General features: G+C 43.3%; 1 protein-coding gene across 2 annotated transcripts in view; it reads right to left on the reverse strand.

Moving 5' to 3' along the window:
* Positions 1–27120, reverse strand: part of RGS12 (regulator of G protein signaling 12) — a 174295-nt gene that overhangs the window by 117569 nt on the left and 29606 nt on the right. For both annotated transcript variants that reach the window (XM_084625993.1, XM_084625992.1), the window contains one exon: positions 3686–3802. In XM_084625993.1, the coding sequence (XP_084482119.1) occupies positions 3686–3802 (117 nt within the window). The remainder of the gene's footprint in view (positions 1–3685; positions 3803–27120) is intronic.

Here is a 27120-nt window from a genome sequence, read left to right on the forward strand (position 1 = left end):
TATTTTTATACAGTATTTTTCATAAAAAGGGCTAGAACATTTATCAGATTAACTCTATAAAGTCTTGGGGTGAAAACCTAGCTTCCAAGTCAATAGGAGTTTTTCTATTGACTTTGATAGGGGCAGAATTTCACTCAGCATGTACAAGTCTAGTACAAGTATAAAGGGGAACGTGATGCAGGAAAGCAGATTACAGTAAAAGGAGTGTTGTATACATAGCTGACTAATGTACTATTCCAAAAGGAGTCTATAATATGCTGAAGAAATTCTTACTAGTACATTTTCACATGCCTAAATTTTTCTTTAGATTATACTGCTCGCTCTATGTTAGTGTCTTGTCTTTTGTCTTAAGCTAGATATGGCCACTAGTTTAAAGGAAGCACATTTAGAGGAAACTAAGTAGAAGAAACTTTTTTATAGGGCTTTCAAGCAATTAAAAATGAATCGTGATTAATCATGCAATTAATTGTGCTGTTAAACAATAATTGAATACCATTTATTTAAATATTTTGGATGTTTTCTACATTTTCAAATATATTCATTTCAATTACAACACAGAATATGAAATGTACAGTGCTCACTGTATATTTATTTTTATTACAAATATTTCCACTGTAAAAAACAAAATAAATAGTATTTTTCAGTTCCCCTCAAACAAGTACTGTAATGCAAGCTCTTTACCATGAAAGTTTAACTTACAAATTTAGAATTAAGTACAATAAAAAACTGCATTCAAAAATAAAACAACATAAAACTTTAGAGCCTACAAGTCCACTCTGTCCTACTTCTTGTTCAGCGAATCGCTAAGACAAACAAGTTAATTTACATTTGCAGGAGATAATGCTGCCCGCTTCTTTGTTTACAATGTCACCTGAAAGTGAGAACAGGCTTTCGCATGGCATTGTTGTAGCCAGCATCGTAAAATATTTACATGCCAGATGCGCTAAAAATTTGTATGTCCCTCCATGCTTCAACCATGATTCCAGAGGATATGTGTCCATGTTGATAATGGGTTCTGCTCAATAACAATCCAAAGCAGTGCGGACCAACATGTTCACTTTCATCATCTTAGTCAGATGCCACCAGCAGAAGGCTGATTTTTTTTTTTTTTTTTGGTGGTTCAGGTTCTGTAGTTTCCGCATCAGAGTGTTGCTCTTTTAAGACTTCTGAAAGCACGCTCCACACCTCATCCCTGAGATTTTGGAAGGCATTTCAGATTCTTAAACCTTGCATCAACTGTTGTAGCTATCTTTAGAAATCTCACATTGGTTACTTCTTTGTGTTTTGTCAAATCAGCAGTGAAAGTGTTCTTAAAATGAACAACATGTGCTGGGTCATCATCAGAGACTGCTATAACATGAAATATATGGCAGAATGTGGGTAAAACAGAGCAGAGGACATACCATACCAGGGTGCCAAACTCTTGGGCCAGACCTTCAGGGAGGGATTCCTGGAATTTTTTAAGGCCATCCCAGAGATTAAAATTGTACCACTTGATGGCTTGCCACCCGAAATTGCAGGCTGGCGGCTGAATAAATTTTTCTCCCAAATAAATTGAGTTTTTTTGGCCTCTGTTTTTGGGAGTTGAGGAGGTGGGGACCTGCTTGTCTTTCTCGTTGGCCGCAGACACAACCAGCAAGCCGCCAGGGGGAGTGAGGGGGGAAGGTATTCAAAACCTTCGGCCAGCACAAATAACTTTTCTCTCAGTCCGTTCTGAGGTGGGAGGGATGGAGGAGGAGGTCTGCCACAAGGCCTTGGCTATTTTGAGGACCCCCTCTTGTACAGGCAGACACAACCAGCCCCCTTTCTTGTTATCCCATTAAAAATCAAATTTCTAGGTGTCTTTTTGTGAAGACCTGACTGCTAAAATATTGCTAGCAATTACTATACATAATGCTTCGACAGAATTTGTCTCTGATTTGTAAGGAGACAATGGACTATATTCTGCCCTTTGTGAATGACTGCAACTCCCAGGACCCAGAATTGTCAAAAAAGGTTTGGACTATAGCCATATGTTTGGTACTTTACACATCATTTTCTGTAACACTACATAGTCTTGGAATTATTGTGCATTTACTTGGCTCCCTCCCTACCTCTTTTTCCCCTCTCTGCAAGTTTATAGTAATCTTGTTTAAAATATCTGCCAGTAAAGATATCATCTACGGGGTAAATTCTACAAGTCAAAGTTAGAATATAAAAATTTACCACTTCTGTCAATGCATAAACTGATTTCTGCAAGTAAGTAGGCACCTATGATATTACACAGTTCTGACCTCATAAGAATATTGTTTATTCATGTTTAAATCTCTGAATGACTCTTTTTTTAAAAAAGGAAGAGGCAGAATATTTTCAAATTAATTATAACAGTAAACATACAATATTTTACATTTAAATCGCTCCTTTAACAACAGGGAATCCGAAAGGAATCATACGACCACATTTGGGGAAGGAAACCAGGCAGACAATTGGTACATAGCACCAGTGCATAATGGCCTGAGAGAGGAAATGTTACTCAAACACACTGGAACAAACTCATACGCCTACAGAATGGGCTAACAAAAACTCAGTTGATTAAACTGACTGAGCTACATTCAAAATACCCACGTACAAGAAACTACATGGAATACAACTTATCCTGCTCATCAGTACTGAAGACTATATTCTGTTCTACTTTATTAGAAACAATGGTTGTTTGGTGATTATAATACTGAATTATAGTGCTGCAGTAATGCTACTATATTTAGAACTGGACAGGTCCATTCCAAACACTTTTTTTTTCCGTTCACTTATGACATTTTTCAAATTACTGCCTGAGCTAATATTTCTCACACTGGGTCTCCACTCAGATTATTTTGCTTTGATGTTTAAAGGACAGCCTACCATTTTAAACTTCTGAGTTTATGGTTAAAAAAAAAATCACATTCTTTTAAAACTTCAGACTGGGATATAGATATGTTCTCAATAAGGAATATTTGCTTTTTTCTTTCTTCAAAATATTTGAGATATTTGGGGAGAGAGAAATAAAGTAATGAATAATTGGACTATAGGGTCACACAGTTCATGGCTTCTGTAGGCTGAGCACTCATTGCATCCCTCCATTTCCTGATTCCCCTTTTTTCTCACCCCCACGCTCAAGGCTCCATTTGCACACCCCCAATTCCCCACCCATGCCTGGGGCTTCATGTGCCCCAATTCCTCCTCCTTCCTGCACCCATGCTGGGGAACCATGTGCTCTCCCAATTTCCTTGCCCCCAAACCAGGATCCCCCATTCTTCCCTTCATGCCAGGGGCTTTGTGTTCCTTCCCATTCCTTCCTCCCCCCATGCCAAGGGCTCTGCATCTCGGTCTTTTTTCTCCCACCTCTGAAGTACCTTTCTTACTTCCAAATTGGAAGAGACAGGCAGATTAGTTGGTGTCCTATCTTTCTCTCCCCTCACCCCACCATGGAGCAGCCTTTGGGGAGACAGCACTATAAGAGAGGAAGGAATGAAGCCTCCTTCAACCTCCTCTCCCTCTAGCTCCCCTTGCTGATTGAGCATCTGTTCCATAGTAGTTAGGCAGCTGTCAGCACTATATTTGTTGCTTCCACAGATCCTGTATCATTGGCAAAATTACTAAAATATCACTCCCCAGGAATCATTTAAAAGTTTAGTATAATGTAATGTTTTATGTAAAGCTTAGTTACCTCAAGATCATCCAGTGAACGAGTAATGCTAAATCGCTTAGATCTTCCAAATGATCTCCGAACAGAGGAACGTTGGGGAGCCAGGGCTAATCCAACTGGATGTCCAAATTTGGCACCCTAAAACACAATAGAAAATATAGGGTTACTTATACTTGTATTTTATTTTAGTACTTTATTTACATAAAACTCCTCCTCAGAGACAACATCTGATTTCTAGAGATGTCCGTCTTTTATCCAGTTTTACAATTGTGTTGACAAGCATATTGAACACCAAGGAGGGAGATCTTCAATAAAAGCAATAAAAGTGAGTTAGGTTCCCATTTTGAATGGGTGTTAGGCACCTGTCTCCTGTTTGTGTCTCTGAAATTCTCTACCCAAGTGACTTACTTAAGTTAATGAGGTAACTTTTCCAGCCAAGGCCCCAGTCCTACAAACATTTAGACACGAATGACTTTATGAACATGAGTAATCAGTGGGACTACTCATCTGCATAAAGTAAATTGTATGTGTAATCAGCAGCAACATGGGAGCCCATATCTGAACATAAGAGAGACCTACCCCTATGTTGTAATGACTATAAAATGCTTGCTCACATTTCCTCCATATGATGCTACAACAATACTAGAATCCATCTCACCCAATCTTTGATGCACTCTTTCTGTATGCTTTAAATACAGCTGGAACATTCCCTGAAATTTTGGAACTGATCGGATGCAGCACTCAAGTTATCATATTACATCCAGACAAACAGAACTGACATCAAATTGAGAGTAAAACTATCTTGTGTCCCCACTTTGATGACTGACATTCCCTTTTTATGGCCTAACATCAATAAATTCCCACTTTCTTGCATGAGGTCTAAAATGAAGTCATTGACTACTCTTTAGCTTTGGAGAATAGAGTTATATCGCCTCTCCTCAACCATAAATGGCATCATAATCCACCTCCAAAGAAAATCAAAACGGTTTTCTGGATTTCAAATGTCTCTATGGAGATGTTCCATCAAATTCAGTTCCTCTTTAGTGAGGGCCTCTTCTCTCATTTCCTTCTCTCTCTCCACACCAGCCACAGCTGGAGAGTCACTATTTTTGTTGCTCCATGAATCTGAAACTTCCCCCAATTTATCATCATCTTCTTCCTTTATGCCGTTTTTCCCAGTGAGGGTCGCAGTGGCGACATGGAGAATAGAGAGAACCAGACCTCCTTTTCTGCCGCAATATGTTCCAGCTCCTCCTGGGGGATTCCTCACTATTCCCAGGCCAGCCAGGAGATATAATCCCTCCAGTACATCCTGGGTCGGCCTTGGGGCCTCCACCCAGTGCGACATGCCTGGCAAAGTTCCAATGGAAGCCTCCCAGGGGCATCCTTAACAGGTGCCCAAACCACCTCAACCAACTTCTCTTGATCCGGAGGAGTAGTGGCTCTACTCCAAGGCCATCCCAAATAGTCGAGCTCCTCACCCTGTCTCAGAGAGTAAGCCCAGTCACCCTACAAAGAAACTTCATTTCTGCGCTTGTACCTGCGATCTCATCCTTTCAGTCATTGCCCAAAGTTAATGACCACAGGTGAGGATCGGGATGTAAAGCAACCTGTAAATGGAGAGCTTTGTCCAAGAACTCAGCTCCCGCTTCACCACCACGGATCAGTACAGCGGCCGCATCACTGCCGCCGCTGCACCAATCCGCCAGTTGATCACACGCTCCCACTTGCCATCACTCACGAACGAGACCCCTAGATATTTGAACTCTTCCACTAAATGTAGCAGCTCCCCCTGCACCTAGAGAGAGCAGTCCACTTTATTCCAGGAGAGGGCCCATGACCTCTGTTTTGGAGGTGCTGATTCTCATCCCAGCATTCTTCACACTCAGCAGTTCAACATTCAAGTGTGCATCAGAGATCACAGTCTGAAGAAGCAAGAAGGACATCATCATCTGCAAACAGCAGAGATGCTACCTCCGAGTCCTCGTACCGGATGCACTCCACAGCTCGGCTGCACCTTGCTATCCTGGCCATGAAAATTATGAACAGGCGTGGGGACAAGACACACCTTTGGCGAAATCCATCACTCACCTTGAATGAACTCAACTTAATGCCAAGAATATGAATAAAACTCTCACTCCGAGAATAGAGGGACCGGATAGCACGCAAAAGCGGCACCAGCACCTTATACTCCCGGCAGCACTTCCCATAAGACTTCAAAGGGAATGTAGTCATATGACTTCTCCAGGTCTATAAAACAAAGGTAGACTGGATTAGCAAACTCCCACGATCCCTTGAGTATCTGCGAGAAAGCAAAGAGCTGGTCAGTTGTTCCATGGCCAGGACAGAATCCACATTGTTCCTCCTGAATCCAAGGTTCAACTAATGGGCGTAACCTCCTCTCAAGCACCCTGGCATAGGCTTTGCCGAGGAGACTGAGGAGTGTCTCCTATAGTTGGAGCACACCCTCTGGTATCCTTCCTTAAAGATTGGGACCACCAGCCCAGTTTGCCTGTCCAAAGGTACTGCACCAGCCCTCCACGCAACATTGAAGAGGCACATTAACCACTCCCAATTTATGTTGTCTTAAAATGTTCCTTTTAATTATATAATACTTAACTATCCCTTATTTCATCTGCTGTGGTGAGGAAGGATGCAAGTTGACAAGAATATGTATTGTAGGCTATGTTGTCATGGCTTTGTTGGTCCCAGGATATTAGAGAAACCTGGGGAGACCATTTTATTGGCCCAATTTCTCTTGGAGAGAGATACATGCTTTCAAGCTTACACAGAGTTCTTCTTCAGGTCTGGGAAATGTACTCAGAGTGTCACAACTAAATACAAAGGTGAAAAGAATGTTTAGCATAAGTAAACATATTTAGAGGGACCATTTCAGGTGAAATAGCCAGATAATACCTCTCCAGTCACAGGGGGGGAAGCACACAAAAAAAGAAGCAGAGAGGGTTGGTTTAATGGGTTATAGACCATTGTAAAAAGCCATAACTCCAGTGTCTCTGTTCCGTCCATGATTTTTAGGGTCTAGCAAAGTTATGAACTTAAGCTCTTAGGCTTGTTTTTTGAAGGCACTGTGCAGTTTTCCTTTGAGGATGATGACTGAGAAGTCAGATATAGAGTAATCGCTTTGTGAAAAGTGTTCACCAAGAAGTAAAAGGGTCTTTTTCTCTTTTATAATTTTTCTGTGCAACATTTCCCAGACCTGAAGAAGAGCTGTGACTCGAAACCTGGACTCTCTCACCAAGAGAAGTTGCTCCAATAAAAGATATTACCTTACCTACCTTATGTCTCAAGAATATTTATTAGTGACAACATGGTTTTTAAATGGCAGCTATTACTTTTCCTTCACGTTTTTTTTCTTTTCTGCCTTTATGAGAGTCACTGTTCCCAACTCTAAAATATTTCTGCTTTATTTTCCCCCTAAGTGTTTTGTTTTGCTATATTTGAAATTTACATTAAGCAAAAATAATTCCATTCTTATAATTAGATGTTCACAGCTGATTGTACAAAGTAGGGAAAAAAACAGAACACTATGAAGTTATATCACTGTTCTATAAGATGATATATTTTTGACATCTTCTCGGAAGAAAATGAATATCTGTTTATTTACCCACATGTATTCAATGCTATTCTTTAACAATAGGACTCTCATTGGTGACTTTGCAATTCTCATTGGTGTATATTTACTAGAGACTCCATTTGGAAGTCTTCTTTATTGTAAGACTATTGCCAAGGCCCAGTATACTTTGCAGGAAGCTGGACCCAAAGTCTGGAGAAAGCCCTTCTTGTTTCTGGGCCATTTCAGGAAAGCTTTAAATAAGGAGGTTCTTAACTCACTATGAAAACAAATGATGCCCTATATTTTCAATTTTCAGTGTACTGACAATGAATAACTACACCATAGAAGCTGCCAGGGAGAAGCTGAAAAAGTAGACTCTTGAGGTTTTTGACAGCCAGGAACAATTTCAGACTGGAACAAGCACATCAGCTAGATATTTAAGCTACAAAATCATCATCAGTTTAGTATGCTGACATTCTAAGTTGCCATCCTTAGGTTTCAAGGTTAACACCCACTGAGCTAAACAGGGCATTTCATATCCCTTCAGAGTTGCATTGGTTCACACATGGTTTATATTTTAAGGCTCTTTGCAATCCTAAGATCTAAAATAACATTTGCCCCTGCAAAATGAAAGCTTAGATCTGAAGCAATACTCTGCAGCAGACTCCACAGCAAATTCAGCAGAATGCACCAATATTAATTATAGATAGTCAAAACAATAGTGTGGCACCTCGAGAGTTATTACCAGTGACACTCGATGTTCCTTGTATGTAAGGATCCAAGTTACTTGCATGTAAGTTTCAGAAAGTTTCACCACTTTTTAAACTATGGAAGTACCCACCTTTGCATTTATTAAATCTTTCATTTAGTGAGAAAAAACACAAATGAGGAATGAAAGGCAGGAGGAACTCCAAAGGCTGGCAACAACAGTAACATCAGTACTTTGAGGGCAAATGGCATACTGAAGCCAACCGAGAAAGTATTAAAGTATACTTCAATGCATGCTCCTCACTGCTCCTCTGTAGTATCATCAAAAACAAAAGTTTTCCCAGCAGGTATCCATCTTTCATAACAGAAGGATGATGAGAAAGAAAACTAAATATCAAAACTGGGCAAACACATCTGGAACAACGGAGAACATGACATTTTCACTTTGTTTCCCAGTGCAGCCCAAAGAGAACACAGAAATAATTGCCCAACATAGGTTTAAATGGTGGCAATCCCTGTGTGCTACTCTGAGTGGTTATCATGTGCGGATAAAATATAATGCAAAAGATTTTAGAAACTAATTACGTCTAAATTTGGGGAAGAGGAGGAGGCCTGCTTTAAGGTAACTCCAATTGCATTCTGAGGGAAAATGAAATTGATCTGCAATCTTCAGAATCACTAGATTTGGTTATTCAGCAAATGTTGATGCCTGAGTTTAAAACTAAAAGCCTCTTGGGTTATATAGGGTCTGTAAATACAGAGACACAGAATGAAAGGGAGGATGAAAAAACCACACTTAGAATCATGTAAGAGTACAAAACAGAATAGGAAATTAGCACCCAGTCAAAATTTGATGTAAGGTTTTCTGACACTTGTACAAAAATAAATATCGAGCACTTGGTTAGAATCCAGCCGTAGCATAATAAAGCAAATGAGAAATATGACCCCAATAAAGAAAGTGAGAAATATGGCCCATCTATACCAACAATAAAGTAATGCTAGAGAACTGCTGATAAAAAGGTGGAAACCAGTTAAAGTTAATCACTTGCCTGGCCAATTTGGACAAGGCCTAAGTGTTTTGAAGCGGCACTTAAAGAAAAAATGTTCCCTAAACCAATGGTCTCTATCTTGCATTGAAGAGCCGAGTTAGAGATACCTATGGGAGATGAACAGAACTAGACACTGCTAAAAAAAAAAAAAAAGACTACTACTTGAATCTCTCTGCAAAATATTTAAATTTCCAAGTGATTGTTGAAGTCTCCCTTCCTCTGCCTTCTCTTTCCAGAGATTTTGTCTGTACAAATGGGCCTGGTCTCTGGAAGAGGAAATATGTTGGAAGTCTATTTATCTCATGCACAAAAAAAAAAAAAAAAAATCTTACAGGAACAGGTATCTCCAGTTAACTACAGCCAAAGACTTTACTGAGAATCTACGGAGGAAAAAGCACTATGGCTTGAACAGAAAATAGCTATTACAATTAGAATCTGAAAATCAGCTCAGCTGTAGGAAGTCACAGCATTTATTTGCGTAAAGCAGTGGTCCCCAGACTATAGGGGGGACACATCAGGGCCAAGGCCAGCCCCCACGGGGGCGAGATGGGAGGACCACTGAGCCCCACTCCGCTGCCAGCTGCAGCTCCGCTCTGCCCCAGCCCACCTCTGGCCCCAGCCGCACTCCGCCCCAGCCCACCTCTGGCCCCAGCCGCAGCTCCACTCTGCCCCCAGGCCAGCTCTGGCCCCAGCCGCAGCTCCACTCTGCCCCCAGGCCAGCTCTGCCCTCAGTCCCTCTCCACCCGCAGGCCAGCCCTGCCTCTAGCCTCAGCTCCACCCCCATCCTCAGTTCAGCCCCTAGCTCTGCCTTCAGCCCAAGCTCCTCTGCTGAGCCAATTGTGCAGTAATGGGAGAGGGGGGTTGGACAGATTCCATTACTGGTAAACAGGGGTGTGACGGGAAAAGTTTGGGCACCACTGACGTAAAAGAAGATTTCAGAGGCTGTGTCTCTGATGTTTTCTACTAGTAACTGAAAGGTTTTAACATGCATGTAGTCAGTCAGTAATTAGAGGAACTATTAGGGAAAATGTAAATAGTACTCATTACCCTTATTATATACAGTAAAAGCAGTTTTAACCGGCACTTCAATGGGAAAGCTCTATAAACCAGCATTTCTGATCTTCATTGAAATTCCGGTTTATAGTCCAGCTGGCACAGGGCCAAAAGTGGACTGGAGCTTGGGAGGGAGTGTGGAGTGTGGGCACTCAGAGGGAGTTTGGGTGCGAGAGGGGGTTTGAGGCATGGGAGAGGGTGCAGGATCCAGGGGCCGCTTACCTCGGGTGGCTCCCCACAAGCAGCAACCTGTCCTGGCTGCTCCTAGGTGGAGATGTGGCAGGCAGTTCCATGCACTGCCCCCACCTCGCTAGCAACACAGCTCCAATTAGCCAATGGGAGCTGCGGGGGCAGTGCCAGTGGAAGGAGGCAGCGCACAGAGCTGTTTGCCATGCCTCCCCTTAGGAGCAGCCAGGAGAGGTCACCGCTTGCAGGGAGCCACCTGAGGGGAGCAGCCCCCAGATCCAGTACCCCAAGCCACTGCCCTGAGCCCCCTCCTGCACCCAAACTCCCTCTTAGTTAACCAGCATTTTCTACCCCCCATTCTCCCAACATGTCGGATAAAACAGCTTTTACCATACTATGAACTACTGCAGAAAAATTTGTTAAGGATGAAGATGAATTTTTCAAAGCAGCATACTGCCATCTGGCTAAAAAATACTTTGAATCGTGCATACATACTAGATTAACTCTCTTTTTTTTTGGTACAGAGTGCCAATGAAGTCTATTACAATTTATTAAATAGTGGTATAAGATATGTTCCCTACCTGAAACATATAATCTCTGGATCAATAAACCAAAATCAGGACAGTAGATAGATATTTGATCAGAGGCTGAAAAGGAAAGTCGAAATTCCTGAAGCCTAACCCTAGAATGGTAGAGAAACTAGAAAATTCCTCTGACAACTTAGGAAGTCTAATACCTGTTAATAAATATTAATCCTTTTAGTTTCTTTTTTTCTTGCATATTAATTTAAATATGAACTATTCTTCCAAAATCTTTATAGCATTACCAAAGTGTGTGTTTGAATTCTAATTGGTTTTTAACCTGTAAGTGACCTATATTTAGGAATTTCATATGATTGAGTGTTGAGCTGCATCTAGTTATCCTCAGCATTTACATATCTTTAAGAATCCAGGTGTCCTGCAGAAAAAACCCTCAAACTACTAAAAGTGTACACAAAAGTATAAACAAAACTGGGTGATATTGTTATAGCAGATTTTTCTATAAAAAAATTGCTAGTACAGATGAGTTCCATAAGAAATGAAAAAGTAACAATGTCCGGATTAGACCTCCCCTTATCTTATCACTCATGTAACATAAAGATACCACCAAAAAACCCATAAGAAATTAAGTAAAATGAAAATGTCAAGACAAGACACATAGTAAAATTAATCATGAAAGTATTTTTCCCTCCAAAAACAAGTTTTTGTCTCAGACCCTATAAAAAGACAGAGGATTTTAAAAATTAGGTGAGGGAGTGCAAACTGTGGCATCCCACCAGTAACAGATAAGAAAAACACAGGGTACATCTACACTCCAGTGTAAGCTCAAGCTCAGACTCAAGCTCAAGCCTATCCGCCAGTTTTATCCACGCATAAATCATGCTAACTCAGGGCTTCGACCCAGAGTCCCAGTACCCTGTGGGGTTGCAGGATCTGAGACCAGGTCAGGCCTTGATCCAGGGTTCAAGCCCTATTGTTTTGTAGTGTAGACATAGCCTTGCTTGACTCAGGTCCTGGGAGTCCTCCAAAAAGTATCCCACAATCCCACGGACCAACGTCCTTTGTCCTCTCTATTCCAAGGATCTTGAATCTCCTCTATTGAAAAGAGAAGCAACCACCCTTGGCGTACTGCAGCAGCTCAGTGAGTCAATGTTAATCTTTCTGACCACTGAGTTGCAAATACCAGAGAGCATTCTGTGTTTGCAATGCAGACTGAACAGAACATCTCTTTTGTGAATCAAACTGCTTCAAGGTCACAGGAATTGGTGAATCTCTGGTGCAAAGCCAGGAAAACTGTGGACTTTAGTAAGAGTACTAGGAATGACCATACATACTAACAAACAGTGAAGAAGCTGGTAGCTTTGCAAATTTAACAAACCAGTGACCAGTACAAGGAGCAGATTAAGTAGCTCAAGAGTAAGTACCAGAAAACTAGAGACCAGAACCGCACCCCAGGAAACTTGCCAACATCATGCCCGTATTATGAGGCGTTTGACTGGGTGCTGGGCACTGTGCCCAGCGCGGAGCCAACCCTGATGCACAATGACCTAGTCAGCCAGGATGGTGCCCTGCTGGCTCCAGAATCCAGCATGGGGACTAATGGGAGAAACAGCAGTCACTGAATGGGGACACTGAAGTCACTCTGTTGCTAAAACTGGTTCCAGAGCAGGTTTTGGAGCAGGAGCAGCACATTCTGGGTCCATACTAGGAAGAGCTGATGCACCCCCAAAGGACAGCCCACTGCAGAGCCTGCAGCAGACGCAGACAAGATAGAAACTGATCTTAAGTCCACTAAGTTTTGGGTTCCATTTTAACGTTTAACAACACAGTAATAGAAGGAATTTCTGCTCCAGGAACCAGTGCAAAAGTTATGAGAAGCCCCAGTTAGCAGTGTGTATTTGTTAATGGCGGAGCGTATGCCAGCAGCATAGTTCCCCTCAACACCACCACATGGAGCTCAAAAAGGTAAGCAGGACACGTAAACAGTAAAGAATATCTTTTAAGTGTATAGTTTACAGAAAAACCAGAGATTTGTTTTGCTAGGACCATTCCTGTTTCTTAAAAATAATAGCCTTACATTGCCATGCCTGTATGTATGCCATTCTGTAACCATTCTATGGTCTATTGAGACTTAAGTTACTGAAAGAAGAAGTTCCTCACCTTGTGCAGTAACTATGGTTCTTCGAGATGTGTGCCCCTATGGATGCTCCACTGTAGGTGTGTATTCATCCCTGCGCTGCTGATCGGAGAACTTCGGTAGCAGTGTCTGTTGGGCCCCGACATCTGCGGTCTCTCCTCGTGCTGTGCCATGAGGCTAGTCAATGCACACGAGCTAACCCTCCTCAGTTCCTTCTCTACTGCAGAGTCATAGACAAGAACTCTGAAGTAGAGGGGAGGAGGGAGGGTTGCAGAGCACCCATAGGGCCACACATCATCTCGAAGAACCATCATTACTGCACAAGGTAACAACTTCTTCAATTTGTGACCCTGTGGGTGCTCCACTGTATGTGACCCCCAAGCAGTACCCCTTCTGGAGGGCTGGGACTTCAGAGTTGGATCAGTTACAGATGAAAGTACTGTGTAGCCAAAGATGGCATCAGAGGCGGAGTCCCCAGCGATCAGGTAGTGTTCTGAGAAAGTGTGGTCTGACGCCCATGTCGCCGCTCTACAGATCTCTGAGACAGGGACATTCTTGAAGGTGGCAAGAGATGAGGAGATCAATCTTGTGGAGTGTGTATGGATCGACTCCGGAGGGGTCATGTTACAAATTTGATAGGACTGTCTGATACAATTCGAGACCCACTTAGAGAGTCTTTGGGCAGATATTGCTGAGCCCGTGGATCTTTCCGCCATAGAGAGAGGAAAAGGCTAGAGGACTTTCCAAAGGCATTTGTCCTATCAAGGTAGAAGGACAGGGCTCTCCTAACATCTAGGATGTAGTATAGCCTCCCTATTGTCTTGGTGAGGCTTGAAGTAGAAGATTGCAAGGTGAATCAATCTGATTCATGTGAAACGGGAAGGTTACCTTCGGGATGAATTTTGGATATGGTCTGAGTGTAACCTTGTCTGGAAAAAATACTGTGTATGGGGGATGCGCCATCAGAACTGCTTTCTCTTCTATTCTTCAAGGTAATTGCTATCAGGAATGCTGTTTTCACTGATAGGTATGTAAGTGAACACGTGGCTACGGGTTTGAAGGGCGGCCTAGTCAGCCCTTTCAGTACCAGGTTTAGATCCCACATGGGGTAGAAAGTCAAGGTTGACGGAAAAGCTTTATTATACCCTTAAGGAACTTTTTAGTGGTTGGGTGTGACAGCACTGAATATCCCTCTAGAAGTTGGTGAAAGGCTGTAATAGCTGCTAGATGGACCGTAAGAGAGTTTATGGATAATCCTGACTTTATACGGATCAGAGCATAATCTAGGATGTGTGGAAGAGTCACAGATGTTGGGGAGATTTGTTGGGACATGCACCAAATCTGAAACCTGGACCACTTCTGCAGGTAAGTTTGTCGTGTGTAGGACTTTCTACTGTACAATACAAACCCTGGTATCTCCCTTGAGCAGGAGCTCTCTAGGTGTTGGAGCCAAGCAGGAACCATGCTTTGAGGCAGAGAATCCCTAAATTGGGATGCAGGATATGCCCTTTGTCCTGTGAGAGGAGGTGCAGAAAGGTTGGGAGAGAGATCGGCATGCACATCGCGAGCTGTGCTAGGTAAGAGTACCAGGTCTGTCTTGGCCAACTAGGAGCAATCAGGATGATGTTAGCTGCATCCCTTTTTATTTTTAGCAGGATCTTCAGTAGTAGAGAAAACACAGGAAAGGTGTAAAGAAAGTCTTTGTCCAACGGGAGTAGAAGGGTATTGCCCAGAGAGTGCTGCCCCATCCCCACCCTGGAGCAGTAGTGTGGACATTTCTTGTTCTGGTAGGTGGCAAACAGGTCTGTGGACAGCATTCCCTATCATGTGAATAAGTCATGGAGTACTGATAGGTGTAATTTGAGACTGAGATGGTCAGTTGTCAAGGTCTATTTTCCCAGGAGGTAAGCCGTGGACAGAGTTACATTGTGGGAGATGCATCAGTTCCATAATCTCATTGCCTCTGCGCATAGAGAGGGAGACTGCCCCCCCTTGCCAGTTGATGTAGTACATGCAGGCTATGTTGTCCATTAGGATCTTTGTATGTGAGATTCTGCGATCAGCAGGAAGAAATGGATGAAGGTGTTCCTGACTGCTCTCAGTTCAAGGAGACCAATGTGGAGAGACATCTCTGTAGGCAACCATTTGCCTTGCATCATGAGACTATTTAAATGCAAATCCCGCCCAATGAGTGATGCATTGGTGGTAAGGAGCAATGATGGTGATGTGTGCGAGAAGGGGATCCCTTTGCACACATTGGCTGGGACCTTCCACCAGTTAAAGGAGTTTTTGATCCTGGTGGGTAGTAACAGGGGTTTGTCCAGCCTGTGTCTGTTCTCTAAACCAAACAGAACCATAGTTGGAGGTATCGCATGTGGAATCTAGTGTGTGGTATCACCACCATGCCTGTTGACACGTGCCCCAAGAGTTCAAGGCAAAGTCTGGCTGGTATCTGTGGACTGTATTGAACAGTATCTATGAGCAAAACAAAGAAGAGAAACCTGTGTTGAAGTAGGAGGGCTTTGGCCTCTATGGCATCTAGGTCAACCCTTAGGAATGCCAGGCATTGCACTGGAGTGAGGGTTGACTTCTGGGTGTTGATCTGTAAACCCAGTTCTGTAACAAGTACAAGTGTATCATAGTGTTGATGGCTTTGTGGGCGTCTTGGAGAGATCAGGCTCTGAGGAGACAGTTGTCCAGATATGGGTAAATCCTTATCCCTTGTGAACGTAAGTTAGCAGCTACCACTGAGAGAAGTTTGGAAAATACTCTTGGGACCAATGATAGTCCGAGGGGGAGGACTCTGTATTAGTAATGGTAGTTTCCCAGAGTGAACCTGAGAAATTGCCTGCGAGCAAGTAAGATCGAGATGTGAAAGTAGGCATCCTGGATGTTAAGGGCCGAAAAACAGTCTCCCTGTTCCAGTGTTGGAATGATCACCAATGAGGTGACCATCTTGAACTTCTGAGCCTTGAAAAATTGTTGAGAGCTATGAGGTCCAATATGGGTCTCTAACCTCCCTTTATTTTAGGTATTAGGAAGTAACGACAGTAGAACCCCTTACCTTGTAGATGCTGAGATAGTAGTTCTATGGCTCCTAACTGGAGAAGATGATCTATCTCCTGTTGTAGTGAACTCTTATGAGAAGGGTCCCTGAAGGATGAGGAAGGGTATATCAGAGGGGGTATGGAGGTCAAATGGATGGGGTGCCCGGATCAGACAGACAATCTCTATAACCCATTGGTCCGACATTATGCGTTCCCAGGCATGGCGGAACACTGTGAATCGGTGGCCAAATGGGTATACAAACATGGTTGATTGCAGTTGTGGAGAGTGGTCTCACAGCGCCTCAACCTGCCTGTCAAAAGTGGCATTTACAGCAGTGGATTGGGACGAGGTTTGCAGACCAGACAGTTTGCGCTTCAGGAACTTCCCTTTCTCAATTTGCAGTTCATAATGGTGCTGAGGTTGATATTGAGCCATGTAAGGTCTGCACTGAGACTGGGGACTAAAACATCTCTTTTACCCCAGTCTATAGATTCCCAGTCACCAGAGGGTAGCCCTGGAATCCTTTAGAGTATATAGGGAGGCATCAGTCTTTTCAGCGAAGAGCTTTGTGTACTAAAAAGGAAGATATTCCACCTTGGACTGCACCTCTTTCAGGAATCCCAACAAATGGAGCTATAACACCCGTCACATCACCATGGAGATGGACCTAGGTACCATGTCGGTGGCATCACTATAATCGGCCCTTGATATTTTTGCTACTAATTGCCCCTTCTGTATGACGGTCTTGAAGGATTCCCAAAGCACCTCCGGCAGTTCGTCAATAAAATAATTGAGTTTGTTGTAATTTGTGTAGTCATATTTGGCCGTGAGCTAATTGGCAATATGAAACTGTAAGGTGGCCGACGAATATGCCTTCCTGCCAAAGAGATCAAGGCACTTCCAGTCTCTGCCATAGGGTGTAGCCCTGGACTGGTGTTGCCATCCGTGGGAATTGATTGCATCCACCAGAATGGAACTGGGTGTTGGGTGGGAAAAAAGGAACTCTGATTCATTTGCAGGGACATAATATTTTTTATCTGCCCGCTTGCAAGTTGGTGCCACCGATGCCAGGATTTGCCACTGTTTTGGCCAGGTCTAAAATGGCCTCATTGATTGGGAGGGTAATCTTTGATGAGGAAGAAGAGTGGCGGATATCCAGGAGCTGATGGTGCATATACTTTACCGCCTCTAGTACTATGTAGAGGGTGACCACCATGCTCTTTGCCAGCTCCCAGAAAAGGTGGAAGTCATCTACCAGAGATGGTGGGGGAGGCATGACTGTTTCCTCCAGGAAGGAGAATGTGGTCTTTGGTGTTATGTCCTCCTCCATCTCCTGAGACGGTTCAGAGGTCTTAGATGCTGTCACCAATGGAGTATGCCTGGAGGGTTCTCAGGCAAGGCTAGGAGCCCATAATGCAGGCTGTCAGTGTGCCGCCCAAGGGTCACAATACAGCCATTGTGGTATAGGATCTGGTTGGGATGCCCATGGGTGGCCATACCAAGATTGTGGTGATGGTGAAGCCATTTGGGGGTACTGTCTCAGACCTTGCTGATAGTGGGTCTTGTATGGAGCCTGGGAGAAGTACTGTGAGACTGCTGCCTCTGGCTCACTGTCCGAACCCTCACTAGACAGTGGAGGAGCATGGCTTAGCTGAAGGGATATCCCTGTACCTGGTAAAGGCTCGATGCCGTGCTGTCAATACCGATAGGCAAGGACTCAGGTGCATCCCATGCACAGACATCTCTGGGGTATGGTGGAATTCTACCAGTACTGAACATCCCAATGGTGGTTCCAGGGGAAATGGAGACCCTGTCTGTACCAGTCTCTGCAGAGCCTTGTGAGCCGCCACTGACAGTACCAAGGTAGACTCGCATACTGGGAGTGTCTTCTTTAGCTTGTTCTTATCTCTCGGTACTGAAGAGACATTGCCCATGCCCATACTGTCTGTGGACTTGTCAACAGTACTAGTAGCCAACAATTGTCATACATGGGTGCCAGACTGTGATCTCTGCCCCAGTGGTGCCAAGAATATGGAGTGAGATAGAGATCGCTTGCAACTATCCTGAGGATCACTTAGCGGTCTTCCTGCCCTCTTCTTAGAGAACTTATGAGAGGAATCCCCAGCCTGCTAATTCAACCCACTTCCCTTAGAAATTGAAGGTTGTGGGGAAGACTCACATCTGTCAGGAGATTGAGGTCGGAGAACTGCCTCCACGAAGAGAATCTTCTGGTGGAGCTCTCTGTCCTTGAAGGATCTTGGACAGAGCTACTGGCAGAGGGTACACTTTTGCTGTATGTGACCCTCACCGAGGTAGCAGATGCACTGAGAGTGCTTATTCATGACCAGGATTGCCTCGCTGCATGTGTGGCACTTCTTGAAACCCAGGGAGCTGGGCATACCCTGCTAAGGGGAAGGGTCCCCCAGGAGCAAAAAAAGGTGGGGAAAAGGGTAGGAAAAAAATGAATGGAAGAACAACAACTAGAACTACAACTAGAATTGGGGACACTAACTGCGAAATGAAAACAGAAGAACAACAGCCTTAACAGACTCCTAATGGCTCCGTTTCTAGCCAGGGAGGTTGAGAAGGAACTGAGGAGGGTTAGCCCATGCACTCTGCCTAGCCTCATGGTGTAGCATGAGGAGAAACAGCACATGTGCAGGCCCAATGGACACTGCTACCAAAGTTCTCTGATCAGCAGCAGAGGGACACAGACACACCTACAGTGGAGCACTCAAAGGGACACTACTTGAAGAAGAAACAGAGAATTATGTGTCTGTGAATGTGTGTGTTTGGGGAAATGTTCCATTCACAAATCTAGTCTATTTCAGTTAGAGGTAGTCCATGAAGGTAACAAAATCATTTGTCCCAAATATGATTGCAGTTTGAAATTTTGTCCAGAAATGTACTGGGGAATGGGGAGGAGAAAGGCTGTGGATTTGTATGTGTTTGCATGCAGCCATAACAGTCCATGTGGAAGCTAACACAGCATCCTGTTGATTCCCTCATGAATTCTGATCCAATCCTGTGTGTTGATAGCTGCAAACTTTTCCTGAAGCAGGAACTCCAGATAGGTAGTCACATTCTGGGGAAAGGAATATTTTTCAGGGCCACCTCGGTAGCTGACCAGCTCAGACCACTCATAGATGTGCTGCTCAGTCACTACACGTTTAAATACTTCCGTTGCATAAACTTACAGGTTTTCAACCAGCAACTTGGAAAAACATCTGCCTTTGCTAGTCGGGCACCACAAAAAAAGCTATGTCCTCCAAAGTGTGGAAGGTCTGAAATCCTAGAATGACCACAGATGGCAGACTCCCCCACCTTCCCACCAACCAAAAAAACCCAAACCAAGTAGTTTTGTAATTTTCTAAAATTAAAAAAGCAGCGTTGCATTTTTAACTTACCATTGTGCCTGCAATTCTTTGCTGCGATTAATCAGTCTGTGTCCATGGAGCTTCTGTGTTCCTAAGTGTCCTTCTCACAATATAGTGAAGTTCAGTTTGTTAAAGTATCATTTTATGTCCTTGAAATTCCACAAGGAATTTTTCTGTGTTCCTGCAGTGAGCTATTTGAAACAATAATCCTCTGTGCCTTGTCCTTTCAGGGCCCCTTGACCTCTATTGGCTGCAGTACCTCCACAGCTCGCCCACACTACAACAGAAGCCTGGGCCAACATTCCTTCATAGATCATTTCAAGAGGAAGCATTTCCATGATAAACTTATGGTTAAAGTTCTGGAGAGGGCCAACAAGCAGGTCTGGTACCAAAGACACAGGAACTTACGGCTAGAGGAAAGGCATACCACAAGACAAGAGCAAAGACAGAGGCTGGCTGCACAGCTTGAGGACAGGGTTTCAGCACAGAGGCAGGCACTTGCCTCACAGCTCCTGGAACGGGAATGGTGGCTAAGGGAGAAGGACATAGCTTAGCAGAAAGAGCTGTTTGAGTGGCTCATATCACTAATGACTGCAAGAATAGCAGCTCCTGTTACATCACCCACACAACAGCCTGAGCCCCTGTGCGCTACCCTGTGCTGCAACCCAGAAGCAACTTGGAAGACTCCATGGCTGGGTGACACATGCTATCAAGCCCTGAGTTGCAGGGCAGGGCAACCTTTCCCTTGCAGCCTTCCATATTGACCCCCTTCTCTGTGGATGCCTCCATCTCCCTCCCACAGCACCACTTGCATGGCAAATGGGGAAAGAAGGGAAACAGGTGGTTAAGAGACATGCCACAGTTTCTATCTTGTACGTGGTTGTTATTTTCTTTTTCTTCCTGTAAGGTTCTGTTGTTATTTGTGTTTTGGTGTGGTAATGGCAACTGGCCTGCCTTGGAATGGGAGAATGTTTTACTTTTCTAAGCTTTTTGTTTCATCAAGCAACTGTATTTCTCTCTCTGCTTCACATCATATGATGTGTTTTCAAAAAAATAAAATTAAACATGATCAGGAATTAGTATGCAAAGGATATACATCAATATAGTTATCTATAGCAATTCATATTTCTATCACTTCTTTACATCATTCCATGCTATGTATTGCCCTTTCCCCCCTTTCACAAGTGGTCATGTCATTCATAAGTACATCACATGGCACTAAAATTCCACACCCCTCCTCGAACACTCCACATTCAATGAGCCCCCAACCCCACAAGCACATTTATAATGGTAGTAACTCCCCCTCTTCCACTGGGCCATGTAAGTCCATAATGTGGGAGCACAAAGCAGCCCTGACTTCTGTTGCCTGGGTGGATTCAGCTTCAGCGTTGGTAGATATACTTCTGGCTGAATGTACTGATTTAGGGGCCCTTCATTGTAATAGGTCCGTTCAAGGGGAAATGGTTCACCTCTGGCTTCACAATGATTGTGAAGAACACAGCAAGCCACAATAAAGAAGACACCACTGATGACACTGGCATCCAAATGGGTCTGTAAACAACTTGAACTGGATTTCAATCTGCCAAAAGCACATTCAACAACCACTCTGCACCTGCTGAGAGTGCAATTAAGCCATCTTTTACCAGGGCCTCTGAAATCAGGGTATGGTCTCATAAGCCAAGGCAAAAGGAGGTATGCTAGTACCACCAAATAACGGTGGAGACAGTAACTCCATTTATGACAATGTCATTTGGTGGGAATAGTGTCCCCGCCTGTCCATGAATGTAGACTCCTGATCAGTGGAAAACCTTGGTATCATGAACTTTTCCACTGTAACCCATGTTAATGTTCATAAATTGCCCTCTCTAGTCCATGAGGGTCTGTATAATAATGGAGTAGTACCCTTTGAAGTTTATGTGCTCGAGGAGGGCAAACTATGGGCACATGAGTCCCATCAATTGCCTCAGCGCAGTTTGGAAACCCCATTCTTTCAAAGCAAGCAGTGACTTCAGGAATATCTTTTACGACCGCCACCTTGGGGTAAACCACATTGCCTGATTGCCTCAGAAATCTCATTGACCACGTTAATTACAGTCAGCTTTCCAACACCAAACTGGCTTGCAATGGACCTGCAGCAGTCTGGAGTAGTCAGCTTCCAGAAAGCTATAACAATCCACTTCTGGACCAGCAGGGTGGCCTCATGCATGTGTCTTTATGCTGCTGCCAATGCTCCAGAAACGTAGCTTTCTTCATGCTAAAGTTCTGGACCCACTGCTGGTCATCCCAGGTCTGCATGACTATGTAATTCCACCAGTCTGTGCTTGCGGCCCTGCTCCGGAAGCACCAGTCCACACAGAGGGCATCAGAAACTGTACTGAATGTACTGAGAAGCAGCCAGTTAATTCAAGTTTGCCAAGCCTGGATACTTCTCTTCTGCTGCCGCCTCCTATTCCATCACAAGTTGTCAGGTGCCTTTGGTGGGTCAGAAAACACCCACCAAAATGTCTACCAGCACCTCATAGAAGCTCTGCCCATTTCCTGAAACAGGAGTCAAAGCACAAGCAAGAGCAGTTTTTCAAAAAGTGCCTTCTCCATGTTGCTGGCTCTGGTAGCTGGGAATGCACTGAGCAAAATGATGCCTTGGCAAGATGTTTTAGTGGGCTGTTCAAATTTCCTGTAATGTTCAGGATGGACAGTTAAGTATTCCCACAGTGCGCCTCGGTCAAAGGGCTAGAACAGCCACATCTTGTGTGGACGCTAGGGAGTCCAGGATAAGGTTAGTTTGATTCAGGTTTGCACGCTGCAGTGTGGATGCCATAGCCCCAAGTTCGAGACTTGGTTAGAAAATTCCTAATTTAGGATTAACAATTAGCGTACATGCTCAAGACCTGGGTTCTCTAACCCAGGGTCAGCCGACTTGAGTCCCACTAACCCTGGCTTACATTGCAGTGTCAACATACCCCTGCAGCCCAGCTCTTTACCTTACAACAATGATGGTAATGTATCTATTCTTTCTCTATTCTGCATAGTGCTGTACTAAACTTTAATTAAATAATTCCATTTAAACCTGTTACTTACAATCTCAAATCATTATTTAATTCAAATACACAACAGAAGTATGCAGTGTTGTAGCCATGTTGGTTCCATGATATTAGAGAGAGACAAGGGGGGGATGAAAAATATAATTTTATTGGACCAGCTTCTGTTGGTGGTAAAGACAAGCTTTCTGTGTAAACTCAAAAGCTTGACTCTCCCACCAACAGAAGTTAATCCAGTAAAAGATATTACCTCACCCACCTTGATTAATTTAGAAAGTGACTGTTGTGAAAATCCTACTAGAAAGGATGTGTTTTTAGCAACTCACCATCCACAAAAACAAACCTAAGGTAAAGTCTAGCCAGATGTATGAGATTCAGCTGGCTAGAGAAAGTCAGGTGCTACAGCAAAAGATATATCCATGGTGTGCAACACTAGGCATTTGTACTCCCAGGACTAAGTATCAAGGGAGAGGTATGACACAAGACATCCCTTAATATTTTTATGCCGTAGAGTCAGAGAAGAAAGGGGACAACAGGCATGAGGAGGAGAGTGATAGAACACATTCCCTGTTATAATATCCAATTTCCTGTTCACTTTCTATACTTACAAACTAAAAAAATCCAGAATAAATATGCAGCTGTAAAATCAAAGCAAACCAGCACAACACAGAGAGGGCCTCCACAATCAATCATTAAAACATTCTGTTATTAGCTCAAACTCTCTTCTTTGGCCAGCGGAAACTGAGTAAAATACGGAGGTGCCACGATCAATTCAGAAAGAGTGCAAGTCTGGCTTTCTACTGGTAGCAATCTCTACCAATAGATCAAGGAGTAATATTAATGAGAATCCATCTTACCTTCTGAAGAATGTAACTAGTGACACACAGTTTTGTTTGAGAACAAAGCTTAAGGGGGATGAAGTGGGGGGGGGAGGGGCGCGAAATCATTAGAACCATATCCAGGTCAATTATAGCCACTATGGATAGGTCTACACTGCTGCTGGGAGCATGCCTCCCAGCGAGGTTAGACAGATACACACACTAGTTCTGCTCAAGCTAGCGCACAAAAAAATAGCAGTGTAGATGCTGCAGCATAGGTGGGGCACAGGATAGCCACCCAAGCTCAGACCTCGGGGGTCGGACGGGTTTGGACTCTGGTAGCAAACCAAGCTGGTTACCCTCCTGCAGCATGCTCTCGAGCTCCCATATCCTCCCCCATATTTCCCCACCATACTTCTCTATCACTTTATGGATACACACTTATTTACAAATCTAGAAAATTCTACTCAAAACAAAAAGGTGAGCAAAATTAATTTTGTTCAAGTGCAAATGTCACCAATGTAGATAACTGAATTTCTAGAATTTTAGATATGTTCCCTCCTCCCTTCTCCATAGCATCTCCACCTGTCATATTCACCAACACCTATCTATGACTAACAGCATGTATACCTCTTCTATCCTGCTCAAAAACAAGCGTGCAGCAGAATCCATGCAATTCAGTTTTAACCTGCAGCGCCTCAATTGCTGAAAACATCTTTTACCAATCCAAAATGGAGACAAGTTGCTGAACCGACTAAAGGGCATGCCATTTTAGATTTGGTTTTGGTGAGTAGTGAAGACCTCATAGAAGAAATGGTTGTAGGGGATAATCTTGGTTCAAGTGATCATGAGCTAATTCAGTTCAAACTGAATGGAAGGATTAACAAAAATAAATCTGCAACTGGGGTTTTTGATTTCAAAAGGGCTGACTTTCAAAAATTAAGGAAATTAGTTAGGGAAGTGGATTGGACTGAAGAACTTATGGATCTAAAGGTAGAGGAGGCCTGGGATTACTTTAAATCAAAGCTGCAGAAGCTATCGGAAGCCTGCATCCCAAGAAAGAGGAAAAAATTCATAGGCAGGAGTTGTAGACCAAGCTGGATGAGCAAGCATCTCAGAGAGGTGATTAAGAAAAAGCAGAAAGCATACAGGGAGTGGAAGATGGGAGGGATCACCAAGGAAAGCTACCTTATTGAGATCAGAACACGTAGGGATAAAGTGAGACAGACTAAAAGTCAAGTAGAGTTGGACCTTGCAAAGGGAATTAAAACCAATAGTAAAAGGTTCTATAGCCATATAAATAAGAAGAAAACAAAGAAAGAAGTGGGACCGCTAAACACTGAGGATGGAGTAGAGGTCAAGGATAATCTAGGCATGGCCCAATATCTAAACAAATACTTTGCCTCAGTCTTTAATAAGGCTAAAGAGGATCTTAGGGATGATGGTAGTATGACAAATGGGAATGAGGATATGGAGGTAGATATTACCACATCTGAGGTAGAAGTGACACTCGAACAGTTTAATGGGACTAAATCGGGGGGCCCAGATAATCTTCATCCAAGAATATTAAAGGAATTGGCACCCGAAATTGCAAGCCCATTAGCAAGAATTTTTAATGAATCTGTAAACTCAGGAGTTGTACCATATGATTGGAGAATTGCTAACACAGATCCTATTTTTAAGAAAGGGAAAAAAGGTGATCCGGGTAACTACAGGCCTGTTAGTTTGACATCTGTAGTATGCAAGGTCTTGGAAAAAATTCTGAAGGAGAAGGTAGTTAAGGACATTGAAGTCAATAGTAAATGGGACAAAATACAACATGATTTTACAAAAGGTAGATCGTGCCAAACCAACCTGATCTCCTTCTTTGAGAAAGTAACAGATTTTTTAGACAAAGGAAACGCAGTGGATCTAATTTACCTAGATTTCAGTAAGGTGTTTGATACGGTGCCACATGGGGAATTATTAGTTAAATTGGAAAAGATGGGGATCAATATGAACACTGAAAGGTGGATAAGGAATTGGTTAAAGGGGAGACTACAACGGGTCCTACTGAAAGGTGAACTGTCAGGCTGGAGGGAGGTTACCAGTGGAGTTCCTCAAGGATCAGTTTTGGGACCAATCCTATTTAAACTTTTTATTACTGACCTCGGCACAAAAAGTGGGAGTGTGCCAGTAAAGTTTGTGGATGATACAAAGCTGGGAGGTATTGCCAATTTAGAGAAGGACTGGGATATCATACAGGAGGATCTGTATGACCTTGTAAACTGGAGTAATAGTAATAGGATGAAATTTAAGAGTGAGAAGTGTAAGGTTACGCATTTAGGGATTAATAACAAGAATTTTAGTTATAAGCTGGGGACACATCAATTAGAAGTAACAGAGGAGGAGAGGGACCTTAGAGTATTGGTTGATCATAGGATGACTATGAGACGCCAATGTGATATGGCTGTGAAAAAAGCTAATGCAGTCTTGGGATACATCAGGAGAGGTATTTCCAGTAGGGATAAGGAGGTTTTAGTACCATTATACAAGGCAGTGGTGAGACCTCACCTGGAATACTGTGTGCAGTTCTGGTCTCCCATGTTTAAGAAGGATGAATTCAAACTGGAACAGGTACAGAGAAGGGCTACTAAGATGATCCGAGGAATGGAAAACTTGTCTTATGAAAGGAAACTCAAGGAGCTTGGCTTGTTTAGCCTAACTAAAAGAAGGTTGAGGGGAGATATGATTGCTCTCTATAAATATATCAGAGGGATAAATACTAGAGAGGGAGAGGAATTATTTAAGCTCAGTACCAATGTGGACACAAGAACAAATGGATATAAACTGGCCACCAGAAAGTTTAGACTTGAAATTAGATGAAGGTTTCTAACCATCAGAGGAGTGAAGTTTTGAAATAGCCTTCCAAGGGAAGCAGTGGGGGCAAAAGATCTATCTGGCTTTAAGATTAAACTCGGTAAGTTTATGGAGGAGATGGTATGATGGGATAACATGATTTTGGCAATTAATTGATCTTTAAATATTCATGGTAAATAGGCCCAATGGCCTGTGATGGGATGTTAGATGGGGTGGGATCTGAGTTACCCAGGAAAGAATTTTCTGTAGTATCTGCCTGGTGAATCTTGCCCATATGCTCAGGGTTTAGCTGATCGCCATATTTGGGGTCGGGAAGGAATTTTCCTCCAGGGCAGATTGGAAGAGGCCCTGGAGGTTTTTCACCTTCCTCTGTAGCATGGGGCACAGGTCACTTGCTGGAGGATTCTCTGCTCCTTGAAGTCTTTAAACCACGATTTGAGGACTTCAATAGCTCAGACATAGGTGAGGTTTTTCTCAGGAGTGGGTGGGTGAGATTCTGTGGCCTGCGTTGTGCAGGAGGTCAGACTAGATGATCATAATGGTCCCTTCTGACCTTAGTATCTATGAATAGGTGAATACATACCTATCTGAAAATAACCACCGCCTGAAATATAATCATAATTTTCCTCCGAACATAGCTTCATGAGAATTCTTATTATTTAAACATGTTTATTTGTCATTGTGAATAGGTTCTCTTGTTACATTTATTTTTGTTAAAAAGCAAAGTAACTGAAGAAGGGCGAGTACAGTCGCAGTTTGTGATAGCCTGTATCAGTATAGAAAAGGCTGTCTTTATGAGAGCACTAGGGAGGGAGTTTATCTGGGAGTGGTGTAGCATCAGTGTTGCGGGGGAGAGGTTGCAGTAAATGGAGAGGCTAGATACCATTAACTTGGGTTTGAACAGAGACTGGGAGTGGCTGGGTCATTACACATATTGAATCTATTTCCCTAAGTTAAGTATCCTCACACCTTCCTGTCAACTGTCTAAATGGGCCATCTTGATAATCACTACAAAAGTTTTTTTCTCCTGCTGATAATAGCTCATCTTAACTAATTAGCCTCTCACAGTT

The sequence above is a fragment of the Lepidochelys olivacea genome (assembly GCF_965140295.1).
Source record: "Lepidochelys olivacea isolate rLepOli2 genome assembly, chromosome: 4".
Classification (NCBI taxonomy): domain Eukaryota; kingdom Metazoa; phylum Chordata; order Testudines; family Cheloniidae; genus Lepidochelys; species Lepidochelys olivacea.